Source organism: Equus asinus, chromosome 19 (assembly GCF_041296235.1).
Source record: "Equus asinus isolate D_3611 breed Donkey chromosome 19, EquAss-T2T_v2, whole genome shotgun sequence".
NCBI classification, from domain to species: Eukaryota; Metazoa; Chordata; class Mammalia; order Perissodactyla; family Equidae; genus Equus; species Equus asinus.
In genome coordinates, this window is record NC_091808.1 from 10894697 (window position 1) to 10920629 (window position 25933).

The 25933-nt window shown below is 40.5% G+C and overlaps 1 protein-coding gene across 2 annotated transcripts in view; it reads left to right on the top strand.

The window, feature by feature from the left end:
• DNER (delta/notch like EGF repeat containing) overlaps positions 1 to 25933 on the top strand; it is a 302825-nt gene that overhangs the window by 196249 nt on the left and 80643 nt on the right. For both annotated transcript variants that reach the window (XM_014835920.3, XM_070489533.1), the window contains exon 7: positions 7650 to 7763. In XM_014835920.3, the coding sequence (XP_014691406.3) occupies positions 7650 to 7763 (114 nt within the window). The remainder of the gene's footprint in view (positions 1 to 7649; positions 7764 to 25933) is intronic.

Genomic DNA, 25933 nt, shown 5'->3' on the forward strand with positions numbered 1-25933 from the left:
ACTTATTCAGTGAATATCACACTTATAAATTCCTCAGTAACTTAAAAGTTTTTAGAGTCATATAGTTTATTTTAAAATGGTCTTTAACTTGCTAGAAGTTATAGGTATTCCTAAGGATTCTGATTTTTAAAAATGTTCTGAAGGTGCTATTTCCCTACTTTATAAAGGATTGGTTTCTATTTAAGGGAAGATAAGAGATACTGGGATAAAAACAAGGGTTTTTAGTGTGAAGGACCAAGGTCTCTTTGACCTAAACCAGGATTTCTCAACTCCAGCATCCCAGGCATTTTGGACTGGATCCTTCTTTGTCATAGGGGGCTGTCTTGTGTATTGTAAGATGTTTCGCAGCATCCCTGGCTTCTACCCATAGATGCCAGTAGCAACCACATAAACAATGTCCCCAGACATTGCCAAATATTCTCTAAGGGGAGAGTCACCCTGGTGGAGAAGCACGGACCTAAGGAATTAAACCTGATTGGGGCTGTTGCTGGAGAAAAGATCTGTTGATTTGCCCTGTGGCAGGGACCTGTTGAAGGTGCTGAATGCTAGTTGGAGAAGCAAGATTGAAGTTCAGAAGGGGGTCAGCATAACTCACCACTCATCCCAGTCTGGCTGGGGAGGGAGGGGCTCGTTAGCAGGGCAATTGCTCCATTGAGCTGTTTCCCAAGTTGGAAGTACAGACCTTTGCAGAACACAAGGTGACTTTAGACAGCACATTTTTTTTTGGGGCGGGGGGGTGAGGAAGATTGGCCCTGAGCTAACATCATTGCCAATCTTCATCTTTTTGCTTGAAGGAGATTGTCACTGAACTAACATCTGTGGCAATCTTCCTCTTTTACGTGGGATGCTGCCACAGCATGGCTTGACAAGCGGTGCTAGGTCTGTGCCCAGGATCTGAACTGGTGAACCCCAGGCTGCCAAAGTGGAGAGCACAAACTTAACCACTAAGCCACCAGGCGGCCCCTAGAGAGCACATCTTTTAGATAACAGATGATAGCTGATTTTTATGCTGATAGCTATGTATTTATTTTAATGTACATTAGGAAAAAGGGTAACCAGCACATTTCACCCATGCAGTTCTGAGTAGTATTATTGCTGAGGGAGAGGCTAAATCTAACTTGAAAGATATAGTTGATTTTAGGGCAAAAGCTTTAAGCAAGTTGATTCATTTGTGCCAGGAAATGTTTAAGTGTTGAGGATTCAGCAACTAACAAGACAGACAAAGTCCTGATTCTCAGGGGGGTTATGTTCTTGAAAGGGAACCAATAAAGAAAATCATTTCAGGTACTGATGATAAGTATAGTGTGATGGAGCCTGAAAGAACTCGGGGGGGACAACAGGAGACTCCGCAGACAAAGCCCTGCTCCCTTGGGGTCCCCTTCTAGGTGGGGAGGTAACAAGTGTGTGTATGTGTTGTTGAGTAGAGATAAGTGGGAAGTTGAAGAATAAAGACGAGCATGAGTCCCAAGGTCTGAGCTGATGATTTCTGAGCAGAGAGCTCACTCATGGGAGGGGACAGCCATGGAAGGGTGCAGAGTCAGAGGGAACAGCCTGTACAAAGTGATGGTGGGCCTCTAGGGCTGAGGTTTTGATGTCCTAGAGTGGCTTTTGTGTACATGGAAGACTATCTGACATTATCTTTTATGTTCTTTCTCTTGCAAGAATTAAACATAAATTATGGTGATTCTCAAGCTCTGCTAAATATCTCCATGTGTCCTGGCTTAGCTTTATCTTTCAATTTAAATTCATCAATCAAAAATCAATTATTCAACTAAACGTTTTGATTGGAATCATAAACTTGATGGATTCTCTCATGCGTCGTATTTTCCCAATCATGACACATTCTTTGCACACAGTCTGCACCAGTTAGCCTAAACCAAAGAGCAAGTGGCAAACCAGGCCTTTGATCTCTGTCCTCGTATCATCATCTCCAAATTTGGCTCTATGTCTTTCTAGGTTAAAAGACGCACACCACTAAGGGAAGAGCTTTATTATCCTAAGCTAATTGCAGTTCTTGACCCGAATGAATTAGAGTTGGCACTCAAAGGACCAAGGTTATTTCTGGGAGAGAGATTTTTGGCTGTCTCACCAGACCCGGGCATCTAGAACAATTCTCATGTCAGTAATAAACACACAGAGGTGCCCCCCCCCCGCTTCTTTAGTGCCTCCAACTGCAGCAAACTTCAGTTCGTTCTCTCCACGTGGAGTCGATTTCACAATGCACAGCCATGGTTTCAAGAGACACCTTGACCTAATTGTTCTGATTTTGTTTGCAACCCCCACTAAGGTGGGAGCTAACTTCCTTCCCTGGGTAGTTGGATTTTGCATTTCTTTAGCTCCTGTAAGACATGTTCACATCTCCCTGCTTGGTTCTAGGGGTGACTTTAATGCCATTCTTAGGTCCTTTACTCTTTTGTGTCATTTATTTTTCACCTCCTCTGTCTTTATTTCCTCATTTTGCTGATGAAACTCCATTGCGTCTCCACCAGTTCGTCCCCCCTCTCCAAGTTTATTGCCAGCTTTCTTCAGTGGTTTCTCCATGACATGTCAGTTTTAAATTCATGCCATACTTCTCTTTTTAGGGCAGGACCATAACTGCTTTTGTTGTATTCTGTACCCCTCTCACATCTTTGTGTGGTCCTGAGGCCACAGCTTGAGAACAATGCTAAAGTCTGTGAGAAGGAGCTTGGGGAGTTTGGGAACAAGAACGAGGCCCAAGGTGGCCACAGTGTGATGGTCACTGGGGATAGTGGGTGAGGGTGAGGGGGCAGGGGTCAGATCACACTGCGTCTTTTAGCCATGAGGGGAAAGTGTTTGGGTTTTATTCTAAGGGCTTTGGGAAGCCAATGGAGGGTTTTAAGTATAGAAGAGTATAAATTATGTCTTAAAACGATCTTTCTGGCTACTCCCACGTGGATCGTACAGTGGATTGTCAGAAGGCAGGAGTAGTGGTGCAGAGATGGGCTGGGAGACCGTGCCTTGAGTCCTGGACTCAGTGCCTGGATGCCTGGAACTAGATAATGTGAAAGGCGTCGTGTGGTCTGACGCTAATTTGGAACGTGGTCCGTGAATGTTTGTGGTTTGGCTCTAAGGAGAGGCCATATCACTAGTTAGAGGAAAAGAAACTTAGAAAGTTACTGATATTTGCCTCCGGAGTTAGCTATAGACTTTTGTCATTTGTGAACCAGAATGAAGGAAGTTTGTCATTACTCTGCCTTTTTAGGAAGGTCTAAACGGCATTCACACCTTTCCTGCATCCTTCTGTGTCTTTACATGGGCTCTTTTCTGCGTCCATGGGAACTTGACATGGGATTTTCTCCATGCCCCTTGGGAGCCCTCTGGCATAGATCTTCAAGGCCTGAAATGCCCATTTATGTGTATATGCCAGAGGAAATTCTCCCATAATACACACAAAGTGGCCACCACTTATTACCCTTCTTATCCACTGTCTTGACCTGACCACTGTCTTGCTTGAACATCTTCTACCAGGTTCTCTGGGTGACTGTCACCACCTTGGTGGGATAAGGAAGTGTTATTCACAATTGGTGTGGTTCCTTTATTCCCCATAGAAGAGGTGAACTTTCAGCAGGATGAAAGGAAGAACCCAAAGGCAAAGCTTTAATGGTCTGTTTTTCATTTTACTTCCTACCAGTCACTCATTTAGTTTTGACTCCTTGATTATGACATCATGTAAAAAAAACAAAAGACACAGGAAGAGTGATTTGTGTAAGTCTTAGATATCCAGTTCAGAATGTTCCATATAGATCAGTATCAATTATTTGCGTGACACCTGCAGGTACGTCACTGCTCTCTGAGGGTCCAGGAACTGACTCACTGGGGTTTACGAGCCCCGTAAGCCAGCTACAGGACTGGTGGTTCCTTCTTCTCTGCCTCTTCTCTCCCAGAGATGGCCTTAGTTGGCTAGTGGGAGCAATGCACAACAATAGTGCTTCTGGAACTTTCAACTAGCAACTTGTTGAAGGCAACAATAACACCTGGCTTGGTGTGGACAAGCTTTAGGTCCTGAACTACACCTTAGCAGATCCATAGGCAGCTATTGCCTGTAGCTGGTCAACTGGCCACCTGCAGCTAAGCATGCTTGGGAATCCCATAATCAACCCTGCCTCCTTGGCTCCCTCTCCCCTCCCTCCCACACTCCCCCATTGTTGTTTTTCATCTCCAGTTATACTGAAGCCATAGACCTGCCAATACATGCATACTTTACAGGTCTAGCCAATTACTCATGGCCTTTTTATTTATAGTTCTATGTTTCTTACATTTTAAAAATCTTTAATATAAAACTTTAAAGCTCAGGAACAAAAAGCCATGATATAGTGACTGATCCTTGACCAGTGGTCCTCACTGGAGGGGACAGTTGGCATTTGAGTGAGACAGCTCTGTTCTATTGCACCATCTCAGGCCATGCAAGATTCAGCATCTCCACCGCTGCATACCAAAGGGAGCCCCACACCGTTATGACCATCCCAAACACCCTACACACTGCACATGTGGATTAGCCTCTTAAACTGAAATCCTACTAAATTAGTATTGGAGCATTTAATGTCATTTAAGATTCACTTTGCTTATAGGTTTAATTTATTAGATCCATTAGATAAGAACAAATTAAGTGCATAGGAAGATTTGTGTATTATCAGATAATTGTGGCTCTTAAAAATAAATTATTGATGTTAATAAATATAGTTGAGAGTGTTTAATTACATTTATAAATGGGAGCAAACATCAATTAAACAAGACACTAAAAGTGATCTTTTAAATATCTCCTTTAGTTATAGATGCATATTGAAGTATTTACAGGTGAAATGAAATTGGCTTTAAGATACCTCCATAAGGAAAGTATACAAATATGAGGGGAATAGATGAAATTAAATGAACAAAATGTTAATAATTGTTGAAGCTAGATGATGGATATGTGAGGTTATATACTAGTCTCTCTATGTTTAAGTATGTTTAAAATTCCAAAATAAAAAATTCAAACAGAGTTCAAAAGAAAGTTCAAAGTGATTGTTAAGAATTTCTCTAAAGAATATTGAACTTCACGGAATCCTGCATTCTCCTTATATTCTTTCTGTCTGGTGGGAACACACTCCTCCTACAGATGATATCTAGGTGGCTCCTGGCTATTTTTCATGGTTTTGTGTCATTCTCGAGTCCGTTTTGAGGTGTTTCTAATAACATGACTCACAATGCTCTATCCTTTAAACCACACTGCCTCTAAGAAGCTACCATTTGTAATTGGTTATCTTTTTGAGAAATGTACTTTTCTAGCCATATTGTAGAACCTTTGAAGGAAGGGATAGTGGAAAAGTAATTCTTGGCACCTCCAGCCCAGTCATAACCATAGGTAGGCTGTAGGTTGTGGAGGAATATTATGGTGTTTACTCTATATTTATGTATTTTTGGTCTGTTATTTTCTGTTATTATTATTATTTTTTGAACACAGAAGCTGTTCCCCCAAACACTTACCAACGTGTTGAAGTACATGAATATTCTTTGGAAGCAAGTTTCAGAAATAATGGACTAATGGATTTCTGAGAACACTTGGAGTTGCAAAATTATACTAAGTATATGATTCTAAAGATGGCTGTTATTTCAGATACAGGATGAATCCCATGATGCATAGAGGTCTTCGTTTTTGGATAAACTTGTGAAATAAGGACAAATGATTCTGTGGTTTACTTCCAGGATGGTAAAGATTCATATTGTTTTCAAGTACTGAAGTGTTCAGATCTCTTTTAATGTTTATCTAGAGATGTGATAAGTCTAGAAGATTCTGTGAAATTTCAAGAAGTGTTATGCTGTTGCCCTAATCCAGAACATCCTGGAAATGGAGCCTGCGTGTAGCACCTATTGAAGCAGAAAATCAATGACAATTCTAAGAACTAAGTGTATTTAAGAATATATTTACAGATACATACAACATTCAAAAATATCCATTATTTTCTGTTATTTCTGCTTTATATTGAATGCATGTTTGTTGATGATGTAATGCACATTGCCTTGGCGTAAGGTTAGGTTTACAGATTTGGGCTCAGGAGTTTGAGTCTCTCTGTGACTTGGTGCAAGGTACTTAACTTTTCTAACCCTCGGTGTCCTCATCTGTAAAATGGGCATGATTATGGTAGTCCTGACTTTATAGGGTGGCGGTGAGGATGAATTAATGTATGAGAGAAAAAAGCACCCTATTATATTAGCTGTTATTTCTAGCCAAAAAGTTATTTGTAGCACTCTTCTTAAAAATGATTCTCTGCCTCATTCTGAATTTAGAGCTTTCATTTGAAGATATATTCTTAACGTAATATTATCATATTAAGATATTCTTTTGTCAATTTTGAAATAGCTTTTTGTCCCCGTGTTTGAATTTTTAGTTTGTACGATTATCTTACATCTTCTCCTACCCACGAATTAGCTAGAATCTCCTGGACGGTTCTGAAGCGCATGAGGACCAGGAGGATTACAAACAGTGTGATTAAAATCACACTCTGTAATTTAGACTAGTTTGGCAGGTAACTGAGCCCAGGCAAATCATCTCTCTTCTCATATCCTTGATTTATTTTTCAATGTGCTAATGACAGTCTTTCAAAACTAATAATTCAGAAAGACAAGTTTCTATGTATTTTATGTATATCCTAGAAAGATGTAGAATGTTACAGTATGATTATAATTGTGTAGGAAATACGTATGCATGCACATTTCTGATAGGAATGGTCTTCAATGTATTAATAGTTCTGTCACGCAAGTAGTAGAACTAAGAGCAACTGTTTTCTCTTTCTAGAAATTTTACATCTTGTATTTTCCAAATTTTCTTTCATAGCCATTTCCCACTTTAAAATGAAAAACATATTAGCGTGTTGTTTTTTTACACTTGTCACTCTGGAGGGCTTGTTTTCAAAGTTAATAAAAAGTTTGGGTTTATTTAGAGCTTTTTAGCTACATGGTATTCCAGGAGATCGAAGTCCTTACTTCCTCGTCACACATGTGTGGTTATATTATTTAATGAAATCGCCACTGGAGGCTTGCTTCACGGAGAATCCATTGAGTTCGATTTGAGTTCAAATAAGTATTAAGATTCATATATTAATGTGCTTAACATTACATGTGTCTCAAGCTCTTTATCTATAAAATGAGGGGATAAGGGATGGAATGAACACAGAAGGTTGTTCTAGGTCTAAACTATTATCAATTAAAAAATTTTAATACCTAGAAATTTTCCTAGTGCTTTTTTATAGAGTGACCTAGGGAAAGTGGCTGTCATCTCAGATCACGCAGAACACTGTCGATTCTGTTTGCCTTATGTCAGAAGGATGCTGTCAACAGGGACAGTAGCATTCAGTCTCAGCTTCTGAAGGTTCTGACTAGTATTTCAAAATAAAACACAAAGCTAATGTTGAAGAAAAGGCTTTCTTTGCAATGAAGATTTTTGCAAAGTAAACGATTTTTGAACTGTGATTCCAAACTGCTATAGTTACTGCTCATTGTAAGACCACATTAGATCAAGGAGTGGCTGGGAGGTTTTAGCTCGAGGATGCTGCCTTCATTGAGTGGGTACCAGTTGAGTATCAGTTCACGGGGCGCTTCATGGTGGTTTTGGAATAACATATTTTATGAGATGTCTTTCTTGTTTTATTCAGGTTATACTGGAGAGCTTTGCCAATCCAAGATCGATTATTGTACCCTAGACCCATGCAGAAATGGAGCAACGTGCGTTTCTAATCTTAGTGGATTCACCTGCCAGTGTCCAGAAGGTAAATATTTTTACCCCAAGAATAATTTTCATTTTCCATTTTAAACCATAAACTATTTTGATCAGCTTTAAATCTGAAAAACTCTATACCAGAGAGCTTCCTATTTTGTTCTATTTATAAAACAAAATATATGGTGATCCTTTTTTTTTAGCTCTATGCTAGAATGGCTCGACAATTATGTTTGAACATTAGACATAACCTAGGAATTTCTGTGATTTTTATTTATACGTGGAAAACGAATAACTATTATCAAGTGGAATTTCTTTCTCATGGTGAATTTCACTTGTTAAGATTCCTATTTTGTTAAATTATTTGGGTTTTGAAACCAGATCACATAAAAAGAAATTCAGCATGAAGTTCACCTGCTTTTGTTTTTAATCAGCTTTCTTATGTCTTAGAAACTTCAAGTCACCTGAAAAGCCACATCTTTAGAAAGCTACTTTTATTTTTAAAAATAGTTTTATGTTAGCATATTTTCACCTGAAGAAGCAGAGAGATAATCACGGCTATAGGGCTGGTGTCCAAGGAATGATTTTGTCCTCGGAGGAAGTCCTGTTCCTATTTCCACTTGGAGGGACATTATGGAAGGCATTACTGTAAACCTTTAATGTTGTAAGAATAACATGATGTTGGAGGGGTTTTTTTTCTCTTGAAACCAGCATGTAAGCTCCTGATCCACAGAAGCAACATTGACAACTGCATAAAGTAGAAAGACATCCTTTGAAGAGGTTAAGTGTAGAGCCTGAGTGTGTCAGGAAACATGTCTGTACTCAGAATTACCCAGATCTGCCCCTGGCTAAGAGGCCTGAGGAGGGCGGTGGTTGATACAAAGGATGAGTGTTGATACAAGGCCGCGGACCATCCAGGTAACCTGAGGGCTGGGTGTTGCCAGGAGCAGCCCCTGCGATCAGCAGTGCCCCATACTCTTTAATATTTGGAAGACCTGTGCATCAACTAGAGAAGTGAATCTTGTCTCCAGGGTCCTGCTCACCTGGGCAGGGGCAGGAGGGGTGTGGCTGTGGCCAGCTTAGTTAACCCCTCTCTATCTGTGTATGAATGTGGTTACCACAATGGCGGAGTTAAATGTGCTGGATGAGCCCCACTTCCATGCTCCACTTGAGTTAAACAAATGGAAAACTCGGAAATGTTGGAAGAGCTGATGACTGAGCAAGCAGCGCCAGTCATCATTTGCTTATAGAGCACTTCACAGTTTTTCACAGCTCTGCCACACCCTGGCTGAGTCAGCTGCCACCTAACTCTGGGTGTGGGCTGTGCCTATAGTCAGGGGCGGGCTTCGGGGTCACTGGCTGATTGACTGCAGGCAAATCATTAAATCCCTTCCCCCACCCAATCTTCTTTTCCTTTTCTGGTAAATGGAGGAGATGATGATAGTGCTTCCCTCACGGGGCCATTCTGGGACCAATGGGATTTTTGTGAAAGAGCTTTGAAAACTCTAAAGTGCTTTGTTATTGCTGCTTTGCTTGCTACCAGAGAGTAGCTCAATAATCTTAGCTGCTTTCCCATTATTGTTTCCCTAATAATGATTACTATTGAACCATTGATCAGTTTAAACGGGAATTTGAAATCTTCATTCTGGAACAGTGTGGAATGTAGATTAGAGAGAGACAAGAGTGGGGATAGGAGAAAACTTGGGGGACTGTTGTAGGAGTCCAGGATGTAGGTGTGGGCTGCTGGGAAGAGCAGGGTAGAATTTGAAAAGCAGAGAAGCTGTCGGAGTTGAGAGAACTTGGGAAGTAAACTGGAAGGGCCGGGGGATGGGTGGGATACGGAGGGCGAGGGAGAGTGAGGTGACAGGGTTGTGGCTTCTGTCATTTTATGGTTGGTTGTACCATTCATAGAGAAAAAAGAATCTGGAGGAGAAGTGTTCTGTTTTGGACCTGTTGAGTTTGAGGGGTCCTTGTGACATTCAAGTGGAGGTGTCAGTTGGGCAGTTGCTGTGTGAGCCTGGAAGTGGGAGGAGAAATCTGGGCCAAGTCTGAACACAGAGACATTAGCCTATAGATTGCAATTTAAACTTGGGTATCAATGGGATTGACTAGGACCTTCTCCTTTATCCACTGGCCTGTCCATTCCTCCATGCTGTCCTGATAAAGCCTAGAGAAAATGTTATGATCTAGAATTGAAAGAAGGAAGCCAAATTTCCCAGCAGCCTTCATATGAAGACTTTCCTTCGGAGATTTACTTTCACTGAAGTCCGACCAGGGAAAGGGGGCTTTGGTTTGAGTTTCGAAGGATTCAGTGCAGTGTTTTGAAGCCTCTTAGTGGGAGCACCTGACTGGTGATGGAGGCATTTTTGAAGCAGCCCCTCCCACCGGTTTGTTCATAAGGTGGTGGTTGCAGAAACTGAAATTTATAGAGTACTTTGCACTGTAAAAAGACCCTGTGTCTCCAGGCTCCTTCTTATCAGCCACACTGTGAGAAAGTTTGGAAAGTGTCTCAAGTCCACAAAATATTCTGGAGTTCTGAGCCAGCCCCTGAAACTTGCTATCTCTTTTTCTTTGTTTCTTTCTTTTTCTCCCAATGATTAACATTTTGGCACCTTTGCTTTATATGTATGTATTTTGATATATGGGGTTTTTTGGGGTTTTTTTGAGGAATATTAGCCCTGAGCCAACATCCACCGCTAATCCTCCTCTTTTTTGCTGAGGAAGATTGGCCCTGAGCTAACAGCCGTGCCTATTTTCTTCTACTTTATATGTGGAATGCCTACCACAGCATGACTTGACAAGTGGTGCATAGGTCCACACCTGGGATCTGAACTGGCGAACCCTGGGCCACCAAAGTGGAATGTGCAAACTCAACTGCTGCGCACCAGGCTGGCCTTGGTTTTTTTTGGCAAAGCAACTTGAAAGTAAATTACAGCTATCATGATGCTTCATCTCAAAATAAATCAGTTTGTGTTTTCTGAGAATAAAGACATTCTCCTTTCATATCCACAATACCATTATCGCACCTAAAAAATTAATAATTTCCTAGTATTATTTCCTATCTGCCCCCTTTTCATTTACTCCTTTGTGTGTTTGTGTTGATTCTGTCTCCCTGCTTCCCTGTGCTATCCTTTGAGGGCGGGAAATATATTTTATTCATCTTTTCTCTCTCTCACCTGCTCTCAATACCCTACCCATCGAACAGTTAGCTCCATATTTTATGTTAGTAGGAGGTCAAGAAATATTTGTTGAATAGATTAATTATAAAAGTCAATACTTAGGGCCAGCCCCGTGGCCGAGTGGTTAAGTTCACGCGCTCCGCTTTGGTGGCTCAGGGTTTTGCTGGTTCGGATCCTGGGTGCAGACATGGTACCGCTCATCAAGCCATGCTGAGCCGGCATCCCATGTAGCAGAGCCAGAAGGACCTACAACTAGAATATACAACTATGTACCGGGGGCCTTTGGGGAGAAGAAGAAGAAAAAAAAGAAAATTTGCAACAGATGTTAGCTCAGGTGCCAATCTTAAAAAAAAAAAGTCAACACTTAGATGTCATTCACTATTTGATGCTCACAACAATCCTGTGAAGCAGATACTATTAATATTTTCACTTAACAGATTGAGACACTGGGGCACAAGAGGATTGAATAACTTGCCTGAGATCACATAGCCAGAGATTCAAATCCAGGCAACTTGGCACTAGCATTCTTAACCATTGTCCTATGCCATCTCTGAATATTCTTTAAAATAAATTCCATTTTGTTTATTTTTAAAGATTATCTTTGTAACCATAGTCATGAGTGAAATAAACGCAGAGTTGTTGAGTTCTAAAACTTCTAAATGTCCCTCCTAAAATTTTTTAAGTCTGGAAAAAGCCAGAAGGATATTTTTTGGGGAAAGCTGGAAAAATTGTTTTTTTCTGGGTTTTTGTGTGTGTGTGATTACGGTGAAATCCTTTTACTACAGTCCCTCCTGGATTGCTCAATCTAGTCCAGAAAACTGTTAAAACTGGGCTTTCCCTCTGGATCGTGCTTTCAACACTGCACATTCACATCCTTCTCTTTCTGCCCTTTTCATCTTCATCCTGTTTCCTTCAAGGATCCTTTTCCATCTGATCTGGGCCGCGTTCTTCGAGGCTGAATTCCTTCCTGGGTACCCGTCTGCTTGACTTTTGCCTTCTTTTTAACCTCTTTCCGAAAGTTCAAAGTCACTCAGGCCTGAGAGACGGCTTGTGCAGTAATTACCACTTGAACTCTCCTTCCGGAAAGTTCCGCTCTTCTCCTACACTTAGATTTTTATCCTTCATCAATGAGTTCTGTCTTTTCTTTGAACTTCTACTTAACTTTCACTAGGTCCGTATTTGAAAAGTGCAGTTTCAGATTCTGGTTAGGGTGGGGCGATAAGAAACAAAAGTAAAAATGTCTTGAGTGTTTTATACTTAACTTATTGAATGATAAGCACAAAGATGAGTAATTAGAAGCTGGTTTTATTGCCTATGTACTTACCCTTTATATTGATATTATCTTTATGTTTGCTTTAGAACTTTGGGGTCCTTAAATTTTAAACTAAATGCATTTTAACTCTGAAGGTGCCTAATTATATATACTTATCATCCCTGCCTGTTGATATTTAAAGATGTATGTTTAAATATATGAATACATTTAAATACATATATAAATAAAAGCTGAATATTACTGTCTAGCCATCATCTTTGCTTCAGCATCTCAATTTTTATTTTCTTCCCCTTAGGAATTTGAAGTAGAATATCACATACATTTAATAAGGAATAAAAAGAAATCAATAGTGATAAAATATTCAGCAGTAAATGACATTTGTTGATTCTATGTGTGTGACCACATCGTGCAGGGCACATCTCATAGAATCTAATCACCTTCCTGCCATCTACCTATTGTAGAAGTCATGTAGTCATCAGAGACCGAAGTGAGAATATGAGGCTTCATGACTATCTTGAGAAAATGTTATTTTATCCAATGTATTTTAAAAACATTAATGTAAAGACATTTTCTAGCATGACCCCTTCTGATAGGATTATAGATACATAGAATTTGCATGAACTGCTCTTGCACTAAAATTATGAAGCCAAGTGTTGCAACTGGGCAGAGGACTCATTTTTTCAAGTCCTATAACTATCAGAAGGCAACACTGGATTCGACTACCAGACATGCAGATCTTGCAGCTTGGGAACTCCATCATCGCCAAGTGTGGAGAGCTGATGTCCTTCGCTGGCCTGGAGGTCAGTAGATCTGATCTGTCCTAAAGAGGTGGGAGAGTGGAATGGCTATGAACATGGGCTTTTAGGATCACACTGCTTGGGTTTCAAGTCTGGGCCCACTTCCTTTCCAGCTCTTTGCTTGTCTGAGGCTCATCTTCCCCACTCAGAAAATGGGAAGATACTAGTACACCCTTTATCAGTTGATGTGAAGAACAGAAAAAGCCCTTAACACAGCACTTGGCAAAGAGTAAGTGTTAGAATAAGTGTTAGCTATAATGCTGAATAAGTGTTAGCTATAGTGATGATGGTGGTGACGGCGATGATGGATTTAGTCATATCACCTTGGGGCATATGATTTTGCTATCTTCCAGCCATTATTTCCATGTTGTAAAATGATGAGGGTTGACTATTACTTTTAAGGGTCCCTATTCCTAAATGTCTTTGATTCAAGGGCCAGCCCCAGTGGCCTCATGCTTAAGTTCAGCACGTTCCATTTTGGCAGCCTAGATTTAGGCCCCAGGTGCAGACCTGCACCACTCATCTGTCAGTGGCCATGCTGTGGCAGCAACCCACATATGAAAAGAAGAATATTGTCAATGGATGTTAGCTCAGGGTGAATCTTCCTCAGCAAAAAAAAAAAACAAAAAAAAAGTCTTTGATTCAAATATATCAGTTTAAGAGCCCTTTGCTGAGTCAATAAATCCATCTTGTTGTTTCCAGTAATGTTTACAGAGAAAAGTTTCATAACGTCTAAGCAACTCTCAGGAAGTCCTGAGTCTAAAAACTTCGTATCGAACAGAGCCTGTAGGTTAAATACCATTGCAACAGGCTTCAAGGGTTTGTCCAAACTATTTTTGTTTTTCTGCATTTTCTATCCTTGAGTAATCCAGCCACATAAATCCTATTGTCCAACTCGAATGTCAGTGGTAATGCTTTTCATCTTAAAGGGATTTACAGGCAATAGCCACACATGTCAGAAAAATTCTCTGAGATAATGTGTATTGTTGAGAACCTGGGCATGTTACCCAATAATGACTTAGGAGTTAGAAAGTTCAGGGATTTGGTTGTTTTTCCCCAATATCCTGATATGTGTGATTTTGGTGAAAGCACTCCCTTAGGACTGTATTAAACTGCGTGTATTTACATAAGAAACTTGCAGCGTGTCCTCATAAAATTACCAGGCCTGAATAAAATACTCTTCTTATTCTTTTAAAATTTGGCATAATCCCTAAATCACCACTTCATTTAGGAATGGTTGCAGCTGAGGTCCTTGGAGTTCCAAGTGGTATATAGTTTCACCTTATGGAAACAAAGCAAGGTATGGAGAATTATTAAGTGTAAGTAAAATTTTGTTTCGATGTTTGGTACATGCTGATTAGTTTTTCAGTTAGAGCTAAGTTCATATTTCCTTTCTCTTTCTTTCTTTCTTTCTTTCTTTCTTTTTTTTTTTTCACATGGCACCGTTTCTTTGAGATTGTTTAAATAAAAATGCCACAAAGTATTTTGTTTGCCGGCTCCTCCCATTCGCAGTGGGGACCAGCCGCACCCACTTTAGTAAATGACCAGGTCCTGTCTCTCACCCTGGCCTTTTCCCTTTGGGAACCATTCTGATGCCCCGTTTAGTGCTGGCAGATGGCACTTGGCAGTTCCAGTTTGATGGCTATGTGAAGAAATAGATAATGATAGCTTGGTGCTTTTTCTTTTTAAGAAGAGATAGGATATACTAACCAGGTAAACAAAATTCTGATTTCTTAAGGTATGTGTCCAGATCTGCACATGAAAATTATTTGGCATTCTTTTTAGCTTTGAAAATTCAGGTGTGGGTCTTGAACTTCATCTATTGTTTTTCTCTTGTGACTCAGTAATCACAACAGCATCAGCAGTGTCAATAACTATGATGATGGTATCTGTCACCTGTCGAGTGCCTGCCATGGGTTCAATGCCGTGTTGGCACTTGAAGTTATTCAACACAACTTAACAGTTAACAGCTGGGGCTCAAGTGGACCGCTGTTTGAATTTGAATTTTTGTTTGGTCACTTACTGCTTGGTGACCTTGGGCAAGTAAACTTAAATTCTCTATGCCCCATTTTCCGCATCTGTTGAGTGAGGGTAGTATTCGTACTTACTTATCAGGTTGTAATTAAGGATTAAATGAGTACTCAGTGCTTAGAACAGTGCCTAATTTAAATGCTGCTATTTCATCCCCACAACAGCGGCACAAAGTAGATCGTGAAGCTCTTAGGTCCTGGTGGGTGTAAGCCCACGTTTGTCTAATTCTAGGGTCCATGTTCTCACTGCTGCACCGAGCTCCTTCTCTGGTCAAGTTCTGCCTTGCGTGACAGCTGGTTGGGTGCATGTCTGCTGTCCCTCGTGGGGTTCTAGGCTTGTTAAGGGCAGTGATGCTAAACTTTTTTGTATCTCATAGAGCACCTAGCACTTAAGTACCCAGGAACCATTTGCTGAATGCATGAATAAGTAAATATCTTGAAACTGTTGCAATACTATCATTTCATGTGGGAGGAAACCATAGCCAAGATGGATTAACCGATGTCCACTGATGGAACCAGGAGACTCTCATTGCAAACTTGGTCATGCCAGCACTGAGGGGAACTCAGATCTCATCTCGTCTGGTTGCTTTCAGTGCCCCATTCATGCATGGTTTGGGGGTCATCCAGAGACTTGAGCAGAGTTCATATACAGAATTTGGGGGTCCCCTTCTCTGGCTCTCTTCTTTCCCAGGACCTTCCTCATTCCTCATGGTGTTCCTCCCCAGGCTCCTTCCTGGAGTTCCTTTGGACAGAAAGAGCAGGTGTAATGCTAGCGTCTTGGTCTGCCTGTGCCATGGTCACAGCTGAGTCTGCCTGCAGGTGGAGTTTCCCCAACATGAGACCCTCCCCATTCTGGCTGCTGCCTCCATGTTTTGACTCCCTTCCAAAACCCACCTGCTTTTGTTCACTTTCCAGAGACTCGAAATAAATTTTTTGGGGGGAGTGTCTGGAGTTTACAGTTGTTATTTGTAGAACAATCTGTTTGTTCAAATCTAACTTCTCCATACCAGAAGCAGAATGTCCATATAATTGTTCTTAAAAGCAACAGAGATCTTTTACAATAGAAATGTAAATATCCTAGGATAAATATAATTTTTACTTTTCCCTGGAGCAGAATTTATCCCCTTATACATACTCCCTCTTTAGACCACAACAATTGGAGGAGGCCAGAGTGAAATTTTGTCTCACTTGGGCCAAAATACCATGTGATACAGTCCTGGGTCTTATTCTGAATCCTTCAGATGTCGATGTGACTGTTCAGATGTGATGCCTACAAGCATCTTAAGGTGGGATTCGCAGAGACCCAGGCCTAAGAGAAATTGAACAATCATAAAAACGTGAAAATAAAAGAATACTTGTTAATTACTTTATCATATTCTATTTTGGGTTGAAGAATCCTTTCTTTGACTGTTTTTCCAACCTGGTTCTCATCTCCTGTGACTTAATATCATATTGATAAAAGGCAACTGAAGATAGATATTTACACTTCTTCTTAACGCAGCCCACCTTTTGAGGCATTTTCCTCCTGCTCTTTTGTGTTGTCCCCATGATAGTTGATTGTAATTTATATGAAGAATTTCATTTTTGAGTTCCTGGCTCAGTTCACCTCTCTGGTAGTCTACACCAGCAATACTTCTGGTCACTACCAGAACCAGAGCATTCACCTCTCATTTGACCATGACCCTGTCTTCTGTTACAGCCTAGAACTTTACATAGCACTTTAAATAATTTTTATCATTTACCCCTGATTATCCAAGAAATCTGTGCTCAGATGAACTGAAAGGAAAAAAAAAATACCTATAATTCCATCCCCAAGAGAAATCACTTTAAATTTTAGGTGAACAACTCTCGTTTTTTAATGCAGATTTTAGAAAACTAAAATTGGATCTGACTGTGCATTCTCTTTTGTAGTAAGCTTGTTAGACTGAACAATGTGTTCCAAATGTTCTCCTGTATCATTAATTATTTTTCTAAAGAATTGTTATGAATGGCTGCATTTTATTCCATCCTATGAATGTGGCTTAATGTATTTAATAAAAAGCTTAAATCATTCACGCACCATTTATTGATTACCTGTCTTGTGGCAGTTATTGCACTAATCAGAAGGCATCTAGGCATGAGCAAGGCAGATGTGGCTCTGGCCTCAAGGGTCTTCTGGAATAGTGAGTGTGAGAGACAGTGCAGACACCATGACCAGGGATGTGACAGGGCTCTGCTTGGGTGATATAGGTGGTTGAGAAGCGGGAGACCTCACCCAGACTGGGGGCTGGAAGGAAGGTCAGGAAGTGTTCCAAGGGAAGTGACATTTAGATTGAGACCTAAGGAGGAGTAGCACCAAGATGACTAAGTTAGGGCTGCGGGCAGAGGAAAGAGTCTCCCAGGCAGAGAAAATGAACAACATGTGTGAAGGCAGGGGACAGAGAGAGTGGCATCTTTGAGGAACAAAGTGACGTTCGGCAGAGCTGTAACACAGAATGAAATGGAGGGGAGATCCAAGCTTGAGCCCTAAGCAGGAGCCAGCTCCGGCAGGCCTTTGAACACCATTGTAAGGGGATTGGACTTCACCCATGAGTGTGGAGGAGGGCTCCATGTGAATCGTTTTAGCAGGAGGGGCAGGCTTTTAGCATTTGGAAAGAATTACTGTGGCTGAAGGGGGAAGAATGGATTGGAGGAGGACAAGAGAGAAACCTGTTAGGAATCAGTTACCATGATTTAGGTGAGCTGTAATGGTGGAATGAATTTTACGGTGGTGACAATGGAGTTGAAGCAAAGTGGACAGATTGGCCGTAGGAGGAAAAGGAGAGGGACCCTGGAGGACTAGCCAGGTTTCAGAAAGTTTTAGGCAACTTCATGTACGGGATGCTGTTGGGTGGTGGGCAGCTTTGAGAGGGGAGGGGAAGAGAAGTTCCATTTGGGGGATGAATTTAATGAACCTATGGAATATTCAGAGAGAAACTCTGAATAATCCTGAACAAATGAACCTGAAACATGGGAGAAAAAACTGGGCTGGAAAGGGCGATTTGGGAGGCTCCCACCCACACGTCCTAATTTCAGTCATGGGCATGAGGGAGACCACCCAGAGAAAGAACAGAGTGTGGAAGAGAAGAGGGGCCAGGAGAGAATCAGCATGCCAACTTTAAAGGATCACTGAGGACAAGGAGGCTGTGAAGGGGACACTTAGGTTCTTTTCTTTTGCTATTTTTTGTTATGCTGCAGAGAACATTTTGTATATGGATTTTTTGCATTTGCTCATCTATTTCCCCAAGTACAAATTCCTAGAACTGGAACTATTGGTTTAAAGGGCTTACAAAGTTGTATATAACTTCTGTAAATCTGGAAACCTTGTGGTCCAGTTGCAGAGGTGAGACCAAGTTGAAGAAATCCTAAGCAATTAGGAAAAAAGCAATAGCCTTCATCTTCTGCTTGAAGTCTTTGAGAATCCTAAATTATACCCAGTTCACAGACACGCCCATGAAAGGCTGTTTTTTGCCTTACTCTTTTCCTCAGACCACAGCTGCTTTTGAATGTCTGTCTTTCCCCTTACTCTTATCATCCATTTATTATTTTCAATGAATTTTTATCAGGAGGATTGGCTAGGCTAGGGTGCTATCCTTTTGTTTTTCATACAAGGTAACTTTTACAGCATCGCTGCATCTGTTAAAAAGTCTTGGTTTTTAAGCAACAAGTCACTAGTCAAATAGGCTAGTGAGGGATAAAAAAAAAAGGAGTGTACTGGCTCATGTAACAAATGTCCAGGCTGAATTCAGCCATGGCTTAATACAGGGCTCAAATAATATCATCAAGCCTGAGTTTTTATTTCTCCAACAATCTTACCTCTGCTTTCCTGTGTTGGCTCCATTCTCAAGGTGGTGAGGGCAGAGTTGTCTTCTCCCAACAAATCAAAAGCCATGGGATTAACTTGGATTGTTCCGAATTGAGAGATTTGCCCAACACTGAACCACTCCTTGTGGACATGGTAAGGAGTGCTTTGACTGGCCAGGTGTCAGACACAAGGTCACCCTTGGAGCTGACATTTGGAGTCAGTTCCATCCAAAGAAGCAATAGAAGCATGTTGATTCCCAGAGGGAAATCAGTACATAGTTGTCAAAATAAAGGGCAATGGAATTTGGGGGGCGGGGCTAAAAGTAGTAAATAAATACCGAAGCCATTGAGTACTGTTATACTGGGTACAAAGATAAATCTGTCTTGGTTGGGAGAAAAAAGACAATTATGAAACTTAATAATAGTTTGTGCATTTTCTTCCTCGGGACCAAATAAAAGAAACCCTGTGGCTGCCAGTAGAGAAAAAAACTGTGTAAAGGAAAGGTGTATTCTCCTTAAAAAAAAAATCCCAGTGGCAGGCCACACCCCAGGCCAATTAAGTAACTATCTCCAGAGGTAGGAACCAGATGTTGAATTTTTTTAAAGCTTTCCAGGTGGTTCCATGTGCAGCCAGGGTTAAGAACCACTGTACTTGAAGAATGTGGTTAGAGAGTTTTCTCAGGGATTAATGACACAGAGCAGCCCAAGAAAGTTTCTGTACAGCCTTCCATGCCAGTGGAAGTCTTGACCGCCACAGAAAGGGGCTACTGGCGCTATTCCTGGTGCCGTCTCAGATTGTCAAGCCTGGCAGTATGGCTGAGCACCCCCTGGATGTTGTCTGTGTGGAAGTGGAAACTGGACTATGTGAGATGTTTCTGCACATCAGCATATTTAAAACCCATGAAAATGGGTGTCATTTTTCTTAAGCAGATGAAGAAACTGAGGCAGAAAATTCACTAGTCATTGGAGAAGGAGAGATCTACATTGAATTTCTCTTCTGTTCATTACCAGATGGCTTTGGTCAAGTTACTTAACCCTCCAGGACCTCAATTTCCTAATATGTAAAAGACACTGCTTTCTCATGGAATTGTTGGGTAATATATCTTAGGGATTCAGTCCCTGGGTCTCCCTTCCATTTCCCATTTCTTAGTTCCTGCCTTTTTTTTTTTTTTTTTTCCATTTTTCTCCAGACTCAGAATTTCCACAATGAGCTGAAACATCAGGGTCCATCTTATATGCCGAAGGCAATCCTCTGACTATCTTCCAGGGCCAATTTTGTGTTGTTCGTGTCAGAGAGAATGGTTATATGGTTTGCCCAAGATTCCCAGCCTCTTGTGGCCTTCCAGGTTCCAGTCCTATCTGGCCTCCTCCTGTCGCTTCCTGACTCCTCTTTCTGGTTAACTCTTGCTCCCTGCAGTCTACTCTCCACACAACAGCGAGAGTGATCTTTCTAAAACGTACATTTCATGTTTTCACCCCCTGCCTCTCAAACCTGGGGGATTTCCCTCCTAAAGTGTGGTCTAGGGCAAACACATCCCTAGTTACCGCTCCAGCCTCATTTCTTATTACTCTGCTTTTCCCTCCTTCCAGCCACTGGTCTCTCCCTGTTCTTTAAACACACCAAGGGCTTATGAATTGTCCTCCAGGGGGCGCCATTCACCTCAGAACACAATGAGACTTGGGGCATTTGTACCTAATGCTTTCTGTGCTGATAACCTTCTCCCGGCTTGAATGTGACTCTCCCCCTCACATCATCGAGGTCTCCCTGACGACAATATTAAGACAGCCGCCATTAACATCTTCCCCTTACCTGCTTCAGTAGCATGTAGCACAAGTTCTATTTCCTTATCCTTCTATTGTCTGTTTTCCTCACTAAAATGTAAGATCTCGACGCAGTGCTGGTACGTGGTTGGTCTCAATTAGTATAGGTTAGATAAATGAGTGCCCAAAGGAAAACACAGAACCTTCTGACTAAACCTCTAAATTTCCATTGTTAATGGCCAATTATTTTTGCTGATAGAGCTCATCTACTTTAAGTTTTAATCTCTTCTGCCTTTTATCTATTGAGTCAAAACTGGGGGAAAGTTGATTTAATATTCCTCTATTTCCTAGTTATTTTTCATTTTCCTGCCTTAGATCTAAATTTGTCCTTTTGTGCTGCTAGAGGAAAAGTCCTTAAGGTGGTTTTTACTCTCTCAAATGGATTTCCTTAAAAATTATGTCACATTTTAAACGTAATCATCTTAGGTCTTTTGCATCTGATGGTTTTGTATTTGCTTTTCCTAGATATTCCTCTTTATCTTGTGTAACTGTCCGCTTTCTTAGAACCAGAACAAATGTGGTCCCAATTAAGTTTTCCATAGACGTCGGCCAAACCCTCTTCTCTGATTCGAATATCATTCCTCTTCCTTGTCTGCTCAGCCAAATCTCAGGCTTTCTTTGAGGCCCAGAGTAAAACCCAATTCTCCTGTGACGTTTTCCTGGCCTGCCCCACCCCTGTAACAATCCTTCCTTTTTTGTATCACTGCGGCTGTTAGAGCTTGTGCCGCACACACTGATCCCATGTTGACAGCTCAGGCTGGTCCCTCCTACCTTACACCACGCTGGAATCATTCCATAAGTGTTTGCAAAAAGAAAAAAGTGGCCTTAAGTTGTTCTCTCATCATACCAGATATGTCCTTTTGCCTCTTCTGTTAAAGAATAAACTCTTTGAGAGTCAAGATTCTACCTGCTGCTGGCTTCCATTTCCTGCCCATCAAAGCACTTAGATGAACTAAATTTTCTACGTTTGTCTTGATTCAGCGATTATTGATATATGTATCTGTAATCAAAACAGCTAGTGACTAATTGTCATCCTTTTCATATTCCCTCATTGTAACTCCCCAAATCTAATACATAGTAATCTACTCTTACTAACTGCCCTATTCTGTAACAAGTTTACTCTTAGACTATGTCCTCTGTCGCTCATCCAGTCATTAATCCATTTATTTGTTCCACAAATATTTACCAAGTGGCCACTAGAGCTCAGGCACTGTGCTGGATACTGAGGCTCAAGATGAGGGGAACTGACGTGGCTCCTCCTCCAAGAAGCCTGTTGTCTTGTTGGGGGTGGGAGACAGACGATAGATGGGTAAACCAATACACAACTATGTCATTACAATTTCAGGAAAGTGCTTTGAAGGTAGTGAGCAGGGTACTAGCACACAGAATAAGAAAGGAATATGTACGTAAAATGGGCTGATCATAGAAAGCCTGTCTGTCTAACATTGAAGCTGAGAACCGAAACACAAGAAGGAGCCAGCTACGTAAGCAGGTAGGGGCTGGAACTTCCAGGCAGTGGACATGGTGTGTAGCAAGGCTCTAAGTGGGGAATGGCTTGTTATTTCGGGATCTGAATGGAGGCCAGTGGGGCCAGATCCTAGAGAAAGAGGGATCAGGAGGTCAGTTGAGTCAAAACCCGCTGGACTTGTTGCCCATGGAAAGGAGACCAAATTTTATTCTAAGAGTGATTGGAAGTCCTGATAATATTTATGTTTTAAGAAAATTATTCTCCTTGCTGTTTGGAAAGTTGATTGTAGGATAAGATACAACAGGGAATATCATCAGTGGAAACTATTGTAATAGATGAGGAGAGAAATAATTGTGGCTTTGACTAGCGTCATGGCAGTGGAGATGAAACAAAATGTTTGGGTTCACAAAGTATTTTGGAGAGAGAATCTATTACTATCCACTGATTGCTTAAATATGGGGTTTAAGGAGGGGAGGCAATTGGGTACAGCTTCCAAGTCTCTAACTTGAGCCATTTGCCAAAACAGTGACATCATGAGTTAGGTTTTAAATGCCTACATGCATCATTTCTTCTATGTAAACAGTCTTTACGCTGTCAGCAAAAATGCCAGTATCACTTTATTTCATATTTCCCTTATTAATATTTCAGAAACTTCTGACATCTAGATAGCTTTCTAGGTACAGTGACTTCATTGTCTTGCAATTTAAAATCTTCCAGAAATGTTTTCTTCTGGTCTTAAATATCTGATTTCCATAATGTATATATCTCAAGGATGTTGTTTTTTGGATTTTTTTTGAGGAAGATTAGCCCTGAGCTAACATCCATTCCCATCTTCCTCTACTTTATATGTGGGATGTCTGCCACAGCATGGCTTGACGAGTAGTGCTTAGGTCTGTACCAAGGATCCGTACCAGTGAACCCCCGACCACCAAAGCGGAACATGCGCACTTAACCACTGCACCACCAGGCTGGCCCCAATTTCTTTTTCATTTACGTAATAAATGTCCAGCAGGCATATTCATATAAATATTGGTTCAAATACAAACTTGGAATCAACAATCAACTAGCAAAATTATAGTTTTTTTGCATTAGCCCCTCATTCCTTAGATTTCTTTCATAATTCTATTTTCCATCTTAATCCTTTAATCTTTCATCCTTTTCTAAACTTTCTGCTTGTTGCAATGACTTGTTTTAAATCACTTGGCTGCTGACATTGCATCCATGTGTCTGAGACAGAGTTTTTCTCTGGAGCTATTGTTTTCTTTCCAGCATTTTCGAATGTCCATCATATGAAGGTCATATGGCTTGAAATAAACTATTCCAAACAAGAAATATCACTATCTTCATTTTTCATTTTCTACCCTTCAAGTAGGGTTATAAATCCAAATATATTTGCTCATTAGCTTCCAGTTAGGACTACATATTATTCCTCTAGTATAGTTAATTTATTAATCTTTAAGTCATTTCAGAAACACATATTATATTATATTACGTTACATTACCATACAAAGTTCCGTAAAGCAGTACTGTATTCCATTTTTCCTCCGGTACAGAGTTCTTCATGTTTTGGAGATTGAATGTGTCCAGAAATGTGACTGAACCCAAGCATGTTAAATTTTGTTCTCCAATCCTCTTTCCTTTGCCACCATAACTAATTTGGTTTGTATATTCTGCAAGAAGAATTTTCAAAAACGTTTACCTTAAGAGATTATTATTGATTGATTGAGATGATTATTGATCGATTGAAAGCTCTTAAAGAGTTATGCTAATAAAAAGAGAAACTTGACTAAAGGCTATCTAGAATAATTGCTTTTAGAGTTATAACATTATGGAGGAAAAAGCAGAGAAGTTCCTAGTACTGGAGATGGAGTTGAAAACTTTTTATGTGTAATATGTTTCTGTGTGTCTGTCTTCAGAGAAAGGGTAGGCGGGGAGAGGCAGGGGAGAAAATAGAGTGATGACAATCTTGGTTCATTTTTAGAAGGTTTCTTGGAAAGTTGAAATCTGTCTGGCTGAGTCTCAGTTACACATGACCTAAGGCCTTTTCTACCTTGTGTTGTAAAGAATCTTTCCCCCAGCGCTCAAGGAACTGCCCTGCACTCTGAAAATTCAACACAGATTGCACTTTATACCAATCTTTGCCTTAGCTTTGGGTCGCAGACTTCTCTATTTTTTACATAGGAAAATCAGACTCATAGAACACTATATCTGTATTTGGGATCACTTCCATAGGTACTTCTTTATATAGTTCGATGTTGAATATACATTGTTTCTTATCTGGGCTACAGTTTAGTTTTTGAAACTGCGTTGGTGTAATATCCGAGCTTTCTATGACCAGTATCATGTTTAAAAGCCAAAAAATTTTTAAAAAATATAAATTAATGCCCCTGTAAATTGCGTTTAGCAAGAGCTGTAAATTGGCCAACATCTGGCCTTGATCAGCAGATTGGAAGGCCATGCCTGCGTTGATTGGCATCTTGGCTCTCAATTTGCTATTTGGATATTTTAAAGATGACTTTGATTTATAAGAGGTTGGTAGTACGTGTGATATATTGACTCCTTAGGACTCAAGTTTTATTATTGTGTTTTTAAAATATCTTCCATGTCAAACTGAAATCCTGAGAACCAGTAGACAAGTCAGGCTCAGGAAATTTCAAATGTGCAGAGTTCAAAATTTGTAATTGCTAAATATTGTTTGATTTTTAAAGCTATCTTAAATTTAAGAGTTTAGGATACTGCTGGGTTTGAGCTGGTCCTAATTTCTTATGCTAGCATAGCACCTTCAACTTTTCAAGTGCTTTTACAAATAAATGCCTTATGTGTGGCAGCCTGGCATGGGGCTTCAGAGCACAGATGTGGTGTCACACAGACCTCACTACGAATCTTGCTTTTCTGACTTACTAGTTGAGTGTCCCTGGACTAGTTCCCTAATATCAAGTCTCTCTGTCTTCTTCTGTAAAAGTGGATATTAGCAGACCCTAATGGAGTTAGCAGTTGTGATAAATAAAGGATATAATAGATACCAGTTGCTTAGTATAGTATCTTGTATGTATAAGAACTCAATATTTGCTATCACTGTTAACACTATGGTTCTTCTCCTTTCTCCTCCTCTTTCTACTAGTACAACTATAACTACTTGATGTGGATTAGCTGTCCTGTGATCTCCATTTTTCACGGTTGAGGAACCTGAGACATACAAGAGCTAGTTACTTGATTGTGCTGACATAGTTTATCTATCAGATTTGATTTAGTTACAAACAATAGATGCCCCAAATAATTGTGATTGGATTACTGTAGCTTTATTCTAAGTTTTGAAGTCAGCTAGTGGAAGTCCTCCAAATCTGTCCTTTTTTTTTCCAGTATTGTTTTGGATGTTCTAGCTCCCTTGCATGTTGATGTAAATTATCGTGGTCCCTCAGTATCCACGGGGCATTGGTTTCTGGAACTCCCTGGGATACCAAAATCCATGGATGCTCAAGGCCCTTATATCAAAAGATGTAGTAGCACAAGGAATACAGTTGGCCCTCTGTATCCACGGTTTCATATCCTTGGGTTCAACCAAGTGTGGCGATCCTTTGTTGATTGAATCTGCAGACAGACGGTAAACCCGAGGATATGGAGGGTGGGCTATATAGAGTCATCTTGTCACTTTGTACAAAAAAAAGCCAGCTGAGATTTTGATTGGTATTGTTGTAAATCAATTTGGGCAGAATTTACATCTTGGTATTCAGCCTTCTGGTTCATGAATGTAGCCTGTCTCTTTTCTTCTCTAACCATGGTTCTATAGTTTTCAGTGTAGAGGTCTTCCATAGCTTCTGTTAAATTTATTCCT